Source organism: Falco biarmicus, chromosome 2, assembly GCF_023638135.1.
Source record: "Falco biarmicus isolate bFalBia1 chromosome 2, bFalBia1.pri, whole genome shotgun sequence".
In the NCBI taxonomy this organism is placed as follows: Eukaryota; Metazoa; Chordata; class Aves; order Falconiformes; family Falconidae; genus Falco; species Falco biarmicus.
The window spans coordinates 57,757,475-57,770,761 of record NC_079289.1 but is presented as its reverse complement, the minus strand read 5'-3'; the positions used below and the strand labels follow the sequence as shown (position 1 = coordinate 57,770,761).

The following is a 13,287-nucleotide window of genomic DNA, read 5'->3' as shown; positions in this document are numbered from 1 at the left end:
CCCTCCCTCCCTAACGTGAGCTGCTATCAGGTTGTCACCTTGCCAGCAACATGACATCATCAGTTTAAGTGAACCAAAGTGACTTTGTAGAAAAGCACATTCTGCAGATACGGCACGACAGTTCTGCCAGATAAAGTGGTTTTATCACTAGAAAGTCACACTTTCAAATAAATTTCACCCCGAGGCCATAACCTCAAAAGACACACTTAAAAATGTGTAGAACATAAAATGAGTGATTTTTTTGATAAGAGGTTCAGAAAAGAAATCCCTCACAGACTTAACACTTTATTGATATTCTTGGTTATAGCTCTACACACACCGAGCAGGATCAGCTACGGCAAGGACCACGATTCATGTCTTTCCATCTAAACGTTGCAACAAAGAATAAAACTATTTCACAACTAACAAAGGGGAACCCTTTAATTTGCTGGAACAATTTCAGCTCCCATTGCATTAGCACCCTCCAGTGTCCAATCCATGAAAAACAACATGATCACTGAGGCGCAAAGTAGATACAAACTTGGGAGTGTGAAGCGCAAGACAGAACAGCGGCGGATTCCTGGCAGTTGAGATGAGAGAAGATGCTCCAAACACCAGAAATTTTAGTTGGCATAGGCACAGTCCCTGAAAAAGGTCTGACACGGGGTTATTACTCTTCTTGGGCTCCTTTGGTCGTTGCAGGCATGCTGGTGTATCTGCACCTTTGGCATGACACACTCTCCGTGCCCACACAGTATATTCCATACACTGCAGCGCTCCACCAAGATGGGAGTTTAACGAAGCCACTTTTGAGTGATTTAGTACAGGCATGTGGAATAAGCTACTTAAATAAATACACCTAAAAAAACCTTGTAAAGGGGTGAAGCCAACATGCACTCGGCTAGCTGAGAGCAAACAGGTGATCACGCTTATGTGTGCTCTTACAGTGTAATCACCAAGCAATGCAAGAATGCTTCACAAAGATCTGTCAGCAAGAGTTTTCATAGTCAATTATTTACTGCAGCATTGTCTTTAAAAGCACATTTGAAGCTCTTGACAACAAGAACAGAAAGAAATGCCGCATTTGTTATTAAAAAACAGCTGGAAGGAGTCTTTTTAAAACTTCTTCCAACAAGACAATCTTTTGCAGACAGGGAAAGCCCAAAAGGCTCTGGAACATCACAAGTAAGCAAAACCAGCTCCGTGTTCCACAGGTTTTGCCTGCCTGCCAATGATGCAAACACTCCATCCACATTCTCATGGAAGCATTGCACAGTGGCTTCACAGGGGCAGCAACATCCGTGTGAACAGGGGATGGTGGCAGCTGGAGAGGCAGCTGTGCTGCATTGGAGGTACCTGCGGTAATTACGGTCCCAGCCTGACAGCATGGCAACCAGTGCTGTGGGACCCAAGCATCAGGGTCCAGACCCAGCAGCACCTGCCAACTCCTGCTAAAAAGCAGGGAGCTGCTAATTAAATCCAACCAACAAATTTGGCAATTGATGCACGTGAAGTCATCCCTGTATTTTCTCTCCCCGCTCCAGACAGCTCCATGGCTGCCCAGCTCAAAGGTGAGACAGGACTCCTCATGCCTCATCCTGCTTTGGTCTCCGACCTCTTGGATGCCCCAGATTCCGTGGTCTCCACCTGCCCGGTGGCCTCTCTGGCTCCACAGCAGCACCCCCCGCCCCCCGCGGCCCCTGGCGGGGAAGCGCCCGCTGAGCTCGGCCCACACAGCCCTGCCGCGGCCGCGGGGCCCCGGACCACAAGGGCCTCCCCACGCCCGGGACGGGGGCCGCTGACGCCCCGCTGTGCCCAGCTCCACCTCGGGTGGTTTCTCAGCACGGTATTCTCTGAAGAGGGGCGCCCCGCTGCGGGCCCGGCCCCCCCGGGTTTCACGCCACGGGCGGTGGGCGCAGCGGCCGCGTGGGCCGCCAGGCCGGGGCCGGGCCGGGGGCGCCCAGCGCGCTGCCCCGTCGGGGCTGTGCCGGGGCCGGCAGCCGGGCAGCGCTGCGTGACTGGAAGAAACTTCATTTCTGCTCCCACGTTCCCCGTGCCCGAGCGCGGCCCGTGACCGGTGCCCCGCGCCGCAGGCACAGACAGGGCAGGCGGCTGCCCGAGGGCGGGAGAGAAAGGCCGCCGTTCCCCCGGCTGCTGCGCGGCTGAGGCGGGCAAAGGAGCGGCAGAGCCAGGGAACCACCGCTCCTCCCCTGCAGGCGCCCCAGCCCCGGCCGGCCCCCGCGGGCAGCCCCGGGGCTCGCCGCCCGCCGGGCCCACACCAGCTCTGCCACGACGCGGCGCCGCGGCCCCAGCAGCTCCGGCTGCGGGGCTGCCCGGCCCCCCCGCCCCGGCCTGCGCCGGGGACCCGCCGCCCGGCCCCTACCGCCCCGGCCGGGGGGAGCACGGGAGACCCCCCGAGCGCGGCTCCCAGCAGGGCGGGAGGGGCGGTGCCGGGGGTCCGCTGATCCCGCCCCCCGCGCCCGCCGCTCGCGTCACTCACAGTCTCCGCCTCCACAGGCGCAGCCCAGCCCGCCAGCAGACCCACGCCGCCGCCGCCGCCATCATCCCCGTCTCGGCCCCGCCCCGTCCCGCCCCATTGGCTGGGGCTGCGGCACCCCCCACCGCGGCGCCACTCCTTCCCGCGGAGCTGATTGGTAGGAAGGGGGAGGAGGCGTGCCCCGCGTCACGCCCCCCACGTGCCGGGGCCGGCCGGGCGCCGCGGGGCGGGAGAGGAGCCGCACGTCACCACGGGGGCGGGGCGTGCCTCGCGTTACCGGCCGCCGCCGGTTGTCGGGCCTCAGTCGCTGCTGGCGGCCGACCCGGGCCTGCGGGCTGCCCCCGCGGCTCAGGGTGGTGGCTCCCTGCCCCCTCTCCCCGCTGCTCCAGGGCAGGCCGCCGCCCTCGGGCAGGCCGCGCTCCCGCCCCCCGCCAGGCCCCTGGAGCCAGAGAGCCGGAGGGGGAGACGGGCTCGCACCTGCCTCGGCCGCCTGAAGCCCGCCCGGGGTGGTGTGTGTGAGAGGGGTGTGAGCGGGTGAGCGGCACCGCTGCCCGGCACTCCCGCCAGCGCCCTCCGTTCTCCTTCCCGGGCAGCGGTGGCTGTGCAGGAACAGCCGCTGGGGTAACCGCTTCAGCTAGCCGGGTGCTGGCATAGCCCTTGGGGTAGCAGCGCTTACGCGGTGGGGGTGTTTGTGGTGGGGCTGCTGGGTTCAGCACGAACATGGGGAAACGCTGACAGAACCCGAGCACTGAGGCAGGCCCGCTGCTACAACAGGGCTCTTCGGCAGAGGTGGCTCCACTGCAGGGGTCAGTTCTGGCAGCGATGCTTCTGCTCTACACATCTCTGCTTGGAAGTAACTGTCGCGAGTGGAAATAGCTCATTCATGCAGAGGGTAAAGGGCTAAGACCAAGGGTAAAGTGTGAAGTAGCAGGGGGAGGGGGCAGGAAGGAAATGAAACTGAGAAGGAAAGGGTCCTGAAAACGGAGCGGGGATTCTGCTGATCTGTTTTCCATCAGTCCACAGCTAGACTGAGAATCTATTTTTCCTTGTCATGCTGCTCAGATGTGCTGGAGTGGCCACAAAGCGTAATCCCAGCAAGCTCCTCCAATAGTGTGGATTTTTCTGCCAGGGTTCCTAAGGACGGGAGCTTGGATCATGCCACCTATCTGTCCCATCATCTCCCATTCCTACCATCCTACAACTGCTGAATGTGTTGCTCATTCTGGACCAAGTCTGGTCACAAGACAGAGACCCCCAAGATACTCGGTTTCAACAGTTTTCACAAAAACAGGAGAAGGATAATGAAACAACACCCCAAACCAGCACCCCAACTCCTTGGAAGGTCCAAGCTCATATCTATGTAGGTCAAGCTCAGGTCCTCACAGAAGAGGTTTTTTTATTCTCTCACTTGCTGACTTTTGCCATGTAACTTTGTTCTTTCCCTGACACACAATTTGCTTGTAGAGGGCTGCGTAGAAATTTTCTGCTTTGGCTTAACATCACTTTACTGGGGAAGTGGTGTCAGCCAGTATGAGTTTCCCCTACTAGCAAAATGAAATACACTGCTTTGAATATAAGCTGTGTTGAAGCATGAAAGTGACCTGCACTCAACTTCCCTCCCCTCTGTAATCTTGCATGTTAGTCGTGGGTGATAACAAAGAAACATTTTTTCAGCACTAGTAGCTGAGTGTATGTTTTGCATGAACCAGTGTCAAAAAGCCCGGGGCAGCCTGGCCTGCTCATTTCCAAATGTTATATGCCCCTTCAACTTGCAAATGATCGAGGGAACACAGGGACGCCAATTAGATCTCGTTACTGTCTTTTCCCTTCTGTATTCTGGGAAAGATACTGTTTGTCTGTCTCGCCCTTTTAAAACTGGAAGCCTTTTAAAAATGCTGCGTTTTCCATTAATTAGATTACACCAATAAAACATTTTCCAGGATGTTCAGAAGGTATTTATGGGCCTAACTCCCATCGACGTTCTCAAGAGTTAGGCACCTAGGTACTTATGAGCATGTGAATCTTATAGCATCAGTGTCTTTGGGGCTAAGACCCTTGGAGCCATATGTACGTGAGGAGTATGTGGAGAAAAGGGTTGCTGAGCTCAGCTGGGCCTGGTAGTCAGTATTATGATACTTTTGTCAGTGCTACTGGTTATTTTGTCTCCTTGCAAGACCTCATCTGCACAAATGTTTCACCTGAATGTGTGATAACTACACACAGAAATTAACGGGAGAAAGCAATCCTGAAACTTCTCAGATAGAAAACAGATTACGAAGATTGAATGACTGCACTGTTGACAATCATTTAGCATTTTTTATGGACTAGGCAAAATAGTCTAAAAAAAATATAAATGCCTACCAGTCTTCCTTCTCTTATTCGAGGAAGGCATCACAGCAACCACAGTGCTCCAACGTACATTTTATGTACGCTATCTTTTTCAATTGTTACATTTCAAATGCCTTCTTTGTAATGGTGGTCTAGTAGCTTCTGAGGTGTTGAAAGCATAACGTCGCTATGAAGGAGTAAACCAAATATTCTGGAAGAAGATATGCTTGTCACTGCTCTGTGCTCATTTTCTGTTTGTTTGGTTATTTCTCAATGATATGATTAGTGGCTAAAACAGGTATTTTTGCACAAGAAGAAGGAAAAAGGAGCAGTGTAGAACAGAACTACCGTAGAATTATTAATGAGCCATGGTGATAAAAATAATCTTTTATTGGTCTGTGTGGAGTCTGAGTAGAAAAAAGACCTGCATTGCTGCCTGAAGCTGTGGCACATCAGTGTCCTCTTGACACTCATTTACTTTGATTGTTAAGAGAGAAATGAGCGTCGTAACAGCTAAGGAATGGAATGCCTTCCTCTTGGTATTGTGAACACAAAGCAATGTCCTTCTCCTGAGCTCATTATGCAAAAATGGGAAATAAATAACTGTTGGCACCAATCTTGCTGAGATTTCCATGCCTCTTTCTGACAGGCACTCATTTTTGCTGACCAGCGGTGTTGAAGTGCCTCTGTGGTGCGCATACTGCTTTGGGCCTGGTCTTCCACCTGGCCAAGTGCAGGAGTTGTGAGTCTCAGCTGCCTCCTGGCTCCAAGTGCACCCATTGCCTGGTGGGAGCCCTCTCCTGCAGTGCCTCCTGTGCCACCAAACAGCTCACGGCATTTCCTTAAGTTATACATCTGTATTCTGTACTTGCCAGCTCTAGCTCAATGGCACAGAGAAAAAGAAGGGGCATTGTCAGTCCCTTATTCAGACGCTGGCTGCTAGCAGTGCGTGGTGTTTGGTCTCCCCTACCACCTGCGTTTGTGTTTCCAGGCTTGCAGAACAAAGGCACAGAGGGAAGGTGTTAAAACTCTGCTCCCCACTGCAAGCACCCCAGGAAGCCCTTGCTGGCCTCATGCCTGCCTCATGCCATGCATGCCAGAGAGCTCTGCCCACACCAACGACGATGATGATGACGCTGGCTCTCCAAGGCCTCTCACCCCTTCTGGCTGCTGCTTTTGCCAACCCTCGGAGCACAGAGCACACCCCTGCACCCCCAGCCCCTTCCGCAGGGCACACCGAGGCCCTCTTTGCAGGCTGTGGTGCCGGTGTCCCTCTCTGGGTCTCCTGCAGGGTGGGAGGACATGTTACCCTTTAGACACTGCCACATGGCCATCCCTGCAGCTGGTGGGACACTGATGTCAGAAGGTATCTTCAAGCTCCTGCACTGGGAACACGCCTGCCAGGCCACCTTTTGCCCGTTAACCCAGCTGGTGTCCTGACTCTTGCAGGTGTCTTGCCTTTGCCACCTTTGGTTTAAGGGTCCCTCCTGGACCCAGTAGCAGCCAGGAGGCTAGCACCTCCACAGTACCACCATGGATCACCTGGCCATTGAGAAACTGCCTTTGGCCTCACAGCAGTGACCCACAGTGACATCTCCTAAGGGACCTGGGTCAGGACTCACTGGCTTTTCTGGAAGAGTGACAGGGTTGACTTGGCCTGGACAGTGGATTAAGGAGACAATAGAAAGGGTGGTAAGAATACAGGTGGCTAAGGAAGGGCAAGGAAAGGTGGAAAAAGGATTTTGAGCCAGAAGAAAGGTCCATGGGAGTCATGAAGCACTGAGGACTTTGTGCAGTCAGAAGGCTAATAGGGCAGGACACTTGCCCCATATTTCAGAGTGCTCTGGAAGTTCCTGATGGTGCAAGAGCCATCTCCCATTGGCACATCTGTGTTAGGAGACTTCATGATGGTGCAGCTCAACCCTGTCCTAGACACTGGACACCGGTGTCCCCAGCAGGCACTGGAGCACAGCTTCTGGCTCAGTTTCCTTCAAAAGACATCCAGTTCCTGAACTTCACAGATGCTTGAAGAGCCAACCCAGGGCACAATAAGTGCAGTGGTGGATTTCACTTTGAAACCACTCTACTGCTTTGGACCTACTGGTTGTGTAGACACATGCCAAGACAACAAACTCTTCCTTGGGTCCAGGCTACCATAAATAATGCCTGGACCTCACACAAAGTGGGATTGACGTCCACGGAGAGGTTGTTCCACACAAATATAACCCCTTAAGTCCCATGTGAGACATCTGCACCAGGCAGCAGATATGCCACAGAACTCAGACACTTCTTGAGCCCCAGCATCTGTTCAAGACGAACTAAGAGCATCTCAGGTGGCACTGGACATCTATGGGCAGGCCACTGAATGGGGCCCATGGTACCGCCAGCCTCCTTGCCTGAGACCTTGTATTTCTTACTGGTGATCTGGAAAGCTGAGCTGGACTCTGTATTCCCATGCCAGGTAGGACCCCTGTCTTCCACTACTGCTGAGGCTGAGGTGCATGGTAGCACCTGGCTCACCGGTGGAGCAGGCACCCAGGCCACATTTGCTCCGCCTAATGTTGCCCACAGGTCCTGGCCGTCATGGATGTGCCCATCTCCTGGGAGAACTGTTCTGGCCCACTGCTCCACACAGAGTCAACAGTGTGCCTACGTGCGGGGATGTAGCTGGTCCTGGGGAACTGCTGGGACAATTTTGTTCCTCCCATAGGAGGACAGCCCAAGGAAGAACCTGCTCTCTAGGAACAAGAAAAGCTTGAGGAACCTCCCCCAAAGCTGTACTGATGTAAGACTAGAAATAAGCCAGCAAACACTGAATAGCTTGCATGGGTGAAAAATTAATTTTCCAATGTCTGTTCATTGCACCATTATGTTTAACAGAATTGCAGTGTGTGTCATATTCCAGCAGTGCATAGTATTTTAATCCACCACAAATCCATATATGGATTTACATTGTCTGGGGCCTATGCATTTAGTGTGATGGAAAGTGGATTTTGGTGAAAATGGATCAAATTGCCCTGGTATATTGAGACAGGATCATTTTGTCAAGAAAAGCTCTCTCTGCAGTCTTGAAGGGCCTGAAGCACCCCAGCTTCCCTCTCTCATCGACCTCAAAAGCCCAGCTCGGGCAGCCGCTTCCTCCTCCTGGGGAGAGCAGAGCACCTGCTACTGCCATCTTATCGAACCAGGGGAAATACGCAGCCTTATGCGTGTGAACCCTCCCCAGATCACAGGAAGCTCCTCAGGAAATGTAAATACCCCTTGCCTGTCCTCAGCTTCCTTGCCAGAGATGCTCTTTGAGGTTGCTTGTCCAAGTCGAGTTCTCCGCCTTTGAAATCAAACCCTTCCCCTTGCCCAGATGAGCTGTTGGTGAGCATCACCAACGGATGGAACAAGAAAGTCAAAAAAGGGAGAAACGTCTGGAAAAAAATGAAGGACCGGTAGCTGAGGTGAAGCTGCAGGGAGCAGAAACTACAGGAGCAGGTCCAGCCATAAATCAAAGAAAATGCTCGATAAGTGGTATCAAGAATGGGAGACCTGTTTTCAGACATCAGGAGGACATTACAGTGAATTTGTTTCCATCCGGTTCGGATGTTGTTATGTACTGTGCAACTTTGGGATAAAATTACTGAAAAGTGACTGTGTGGAATCACTGGAATTCAGAAAAGTCAAAATATTTTCATGCTGGGAAGGAGCACACACCCTATGTGCTCTATACACTGGCTGGAAGCAATTAGAGGGGGAAAAAAAAGGGGAAACAACTGGAAAACAGAGTTTGTAAGAGGGTTTGATGTGGTGAGATGTGCTTGCCAGTCCTCCAGGTGGGAGCAGGTGATCTCTTACAAAAAGTGGTGTGGCTTCAGTATTGGTTTTCTTCTTCATTCCTTATACATCCCCACGTTTCATCTGGTACTATACATTGAGCAGATTTTTCACTGGACTGAAGTGGGGCTGTTTCCTGAGTGTTAGCCAGTCACTTAGGGGTGAATGATGCACAGGAATGGCTTAAGATGCTCTCCCCTACATGTGTTACCTTGGGCTTCCTAATGTGCCGGCTTGGCCACTGAGGAGACGGGGTCCCAGCTCTCTCCCCAGAGCAGGGCCTGCAAGGGTGCCAATGCTGCTCCCAGGGGATGTGGTGCTGTGTATGGGCACTGACTCCAGCCTGCCGGGGCTCACCCCACTCAACACCTTCCACATACAAGAAGAGGGCACCTCAGAGTGACAATGACTCCTGCCTGAACTGCTGTCTGCAGGAGCGCATCCTTTGCCTGACTACAGGCAGAGATTGGGAAAAATAACCTTAAACATTCAGTGTGGGTGCCAGGTGAAGGTGGGTGGTCAGGACACTTCACTGCCTTACGTGGTGGTGGAGAGCTTCTGCTGCTAGCGTGCTATCCATTTCACTTAACAAGAGGCAGGCAATGCTATAGCTCAGAAGCAGGAATATAACAGACATGGAGCTATTTGGAGCAAATAAGTAAAATCCATCATGATGAAATTCCTGCATGAAATGCTGTCAAGGTGTGAGAGGGAAATGAGGATGCTGGGAGAAAAGTGTGATGGACATGTAGATGAGGAGCGGGCCAAGAAAGTGCATTGCCCTTCTTAACATTGTTATTTTAAAAGATTTCAAAACTCGAAACATTCTGTATTTCTTATAGCTGATTATATATAAATGCTTGTTGGTATTTATATACTCTGTGCTTTTGTTTCAAAGTCCTCTCTCCCCACACATTCGATAGTATGTTCACCTTTATGGAGGTTCATTAAACTCATTGCTGCAGGATGATTTGAAAGCCAGTAGATAATCTGCAGGCTGTTGACACCATAATACTATGATGGCTTGTATGCCATTAAAATGGATCACAGAAATGTTCATCTATAGAATCTGAACTCAATACGTTGTGTCAGTATACAATATAGATCCCTTAATCCATAGACTATTATTAAAATAGTGGATTAAGGAGTCGTTTGGGATCAGAGCATGGTATATATGTAATAAAACAGTTTAGCTGAGATTAGTATTTATTACTCGATGCAAAAATTGATTGAAGGATTCATAGATGCTTGAAATACTGCAGTTTGTATTTGATCACTAAATTACTGCCTTTTTGCCACATGAGTTCTTGTTAAGACCTGAGAATAAACTCATCACTGTGTGAAAAAGTAAAAACTGAATAACTGACATAAATCTGTTAGTAATTTAAATGTTGTATCTTCATACTAATATAAAATATGGTACTTAGATGATTTAAAATGCATTGTATGAGAATGTTCATGGGAAGGACATTCAGACTTCCAAAATAAAAACTTGTCAAATATTTTTTTTTAAAAGAGTTCGCAAGCTGTTACACAGTTCAGCATCAATTTAATCTAAACCAAAGCGAACTGGAAACCAGAAGTATTTTTTCCATACAATTTTCTTCTGCCAACAGTCTTTCTGAATTTGTCAGAAGAGGAAGTTTTATTCAACCGTGTGGTAAAGTTGAACTGAGTGAGATAGTGGCAGTTTTACACTTATCTTTAATGCAACAGAAGGTTGTCAACAAGCCTTTTCGGTGACATCTCCACATGAGCATGGCGAGCAGATGATTTGAGGATTACCAGGCTGCTGGACAGGTCAGCTGGCATCTTAAAAACCTCTTCTATAAAAAGGACCAAATCTGCAGCCAGAAGCTGTTTACTGGCTGGAAGGGGGAGGGAAATGGGCTTGTTTAAAAGGCAGAGACCCTTGGGTTTGTTTGTGTGCCTGCCACAGATCCTTGTCTTTAAAGCTCACTTTGTATAATGGGGAGCTGAACTGTGGTTGACACTTGTTTTCAAGCGAAGTAGTAGGCAAAGTAAAATTTCAGTTGCAAAATGCCAACATGAAAAGAAAAAAATTGTATATAGAAATCGTGTGATATTTACTAAAAGGTAAGTAGGACAGAGCCATTTTTTTCCAAGGTGGAACATGTTTGTATCAAATTTCAGTTATACTGCAAGTCATGTTTTAGAAATTGTTTCTGATCCCAGGTTTAGGTTGTTTGTTGTTTTGTTGTTGTTGTTGTTTATGTTGTTGTTGTTGTTGTTTTTTAAATCCTGTTGTTGCTAGTCCAGGCTGTATTGCACTTTACAGAAGAGCGGGTATTTCTGAATGAAGGTTCAGACACTTCCATATCAAGCAAATTAAACTCCTGCAAGTGTGCCTGTGCTGGAGATTTCCATGGACTATCCATCAGCTTATTGTATCTGTTAGTTTTCAGGTCCATTCCTACATCTGTACAACCCCTGGACATATGATGCTGTGGTCTATAAGAAGCTTATGAAACCCCATACAGAAGGGCACAGCAAATGAAGTCAGCATAAGGCATCCAGAAAGGCATTGCTTTGGGAGCAAACCCGAGTTGCACGTAGGGAAGACTACTGCACTTGTAGGCAATGATGCTCTTGCCCAGGGTGGGGCAGCAGGGACTGGGAAACCTTTATATTCTAAAAAGTATCACCTGAATCAATGTGAAAGAAAAGAAGGACCTTTGCCAGCCTTTCAAGCGCAGCTCCGAAAGAGCACTTGTGGCCAAACAGCTGGGGAATTGGCATCAGGAAACTACAGGAGAAAATACCTAGAAAAAAGCTGGTGAGCTTTGATAAATCAATTTCCCTGTACAGCTCTCTGTGAGGCAACATTTAAAGAGTGTCCAATTTTTATCTAATCCTAAACTTAACGTTTGTACAACTTAGCTTTTATTTCTTAGTTAAAAAGTCTTTTATAACTTAGCCTTGTGGTACTATCAATTTGGATTAGATTGCTGCTAGCTTCAGAAGTTATGCTCCACTATAATAACAAATGAAAGAAGCATTTGAAGAAGTCTTAGAGAAGTTAAATCTAGCCTGCCTACCTACCATTTTAACAGACTTTCCATCATTTTTTAACATTTCTGAAGTCCTTATACAAAAGACTGTATGTAGTACGTTATCCTTTAATGCCAAAAGGAAAAAAAGTGGAAAAAGAAAACCAGAAAACAGAGCTTTCACTGATTCCAGTAAGATTTTCTCAACCAGTAAATTTGCCAAGATCAAGAGGGTAAAAATATATAATCTGAATACAGTACGTACTCTGAATATATTATTCTGTTTATGGAGACTGAAACATCATTCAGATGCTACTGCTTTCCGTCATGTCAGAAAGCAGTGTATCTCAAAATAAAATAGTTTTCCAAAGATCATTAAACATCCAAAGTCTAATGTCTCACATCACTTGAATGAGGTAATTTTCTCATTTTCATAAGGAGAACAAAAGGATTTGGCAAGTGTGATAAGATTCTGTGAATGTTTTTGATGCGTGAAACATCAAGTGAAATGATTTTGCTTTCCTCAAATAACCTGGGTACCCTTGCAATCCATCCAGAAACAGAGAATCTTCATCAGATGAATAGTGGGACATAATTACTTTACACCCCGCTCCTTAAGCATAGACCATTCACACAACAGAATTCCCTCAGGCCCCTCACAGGTGCTCAAGTGGGCTCTGGCCCCTGGGAGAACTTGGAATCAATCCCTTGCAAAGGCACAGAAATGCTCTGCATGCCATGTTCTGTCTTGGCTAGGATTTTAAAGACTTAATTTTCCTTTCCCCTCTTTGCATTAATTAGAATTGGGGTTTTTTTGTGTTTGTTTCATTGGGCTGGAGAGGTAAAAATACCAGGTAGCCCCCTCACTGACTCGTGTCTACTCAGTGCCACACGCCACAGCAGAATCAAGATGGAAGCTCTCTGAAGACTCCATGTGCACAAGGTGAATGTAAATTTAGTGCCAGTCCCAGATCCTGAACCGAAGCATCTGCTGACTTTGTCATCCACATTTATCACGGCCAACAAGTACACGCAGCCCCCACATCTCAGTAGCTCCACAGCGACTGACGCTACAGGAGTATATTGGAAATACGCTTTCTGTTTAACCTTCAGTTTTGCGACTGATGTGGCATGAAAAGTAGTGGTTGTCGCAACAGTTTAAATGACATGTAAACATTTTCTGCCATCAACTAGACTGGATCCATCAATTGTTTCACAGAGATCACCATATGGCTATCACACGGCAGGAAATTTGTTCTTTAACAATTCAGGCTACTTTGGGATCAGCCAAGGACTGGAGAACTTCCCATTGCAGACTCTAGCCATGGAGAGTGACCTACAACTTAAATGCAAATAGATGAATGCTAGCAGATGCAGAAACAGGCCACCTAGCCACCTCCCATATCTCACATCTTCTTTCCAGGGGAAAAAAAATATTTGTGCTTTAATTAAAGCATGTAGAAACTGTTTCAGTTGGATTTGCATCAGTTGTGGTCATAAATGTCCTACTGCTATCTGCAGGACCTCCTGAAATGCCTGGTGACCTGAGCGAAAGGATCATACAATTGCTTCTAAAGGTCTTTAGTGGAAATCAGCTGGTTTAAGTAGGAGGTCCTGGCCAACCTAGCATATTTGAAATGAAATGACTTT

The 13,287-nt window shown here is 48.8% G+C and overlaps 1 protein-coding gene across 3 annotated transcripts in view; it reads right to left on the bottom strand.

The window, feature by feature from the left end:
- CLYBL (citramalyl-CoA lyase) overlaps window positions 1–2,550 on the bottom strand; it is a 174,464-nt gene extending 171,914 nt beyond the window's left edge. For all 3 annotated transcript variants that reach the window (XM_056329075.1, XM_056329076.1, XM_056329077.1), the window contains exon 1: window positions 2,480–2,550. In XM_056329075.1, the coding sequence (XP_056185050.1) occupies window positions 2,480–2,544 (65 nt within the window). In that variant the 5' untranslated portion in view covers window positions 2,545–2,550. The remainder of the gene's footprint in view (window positions 1–2,479) is intronic.
- Between the last annotated feature and the right edge of the window lie 10,737 nt (window positions 2,551–13,287).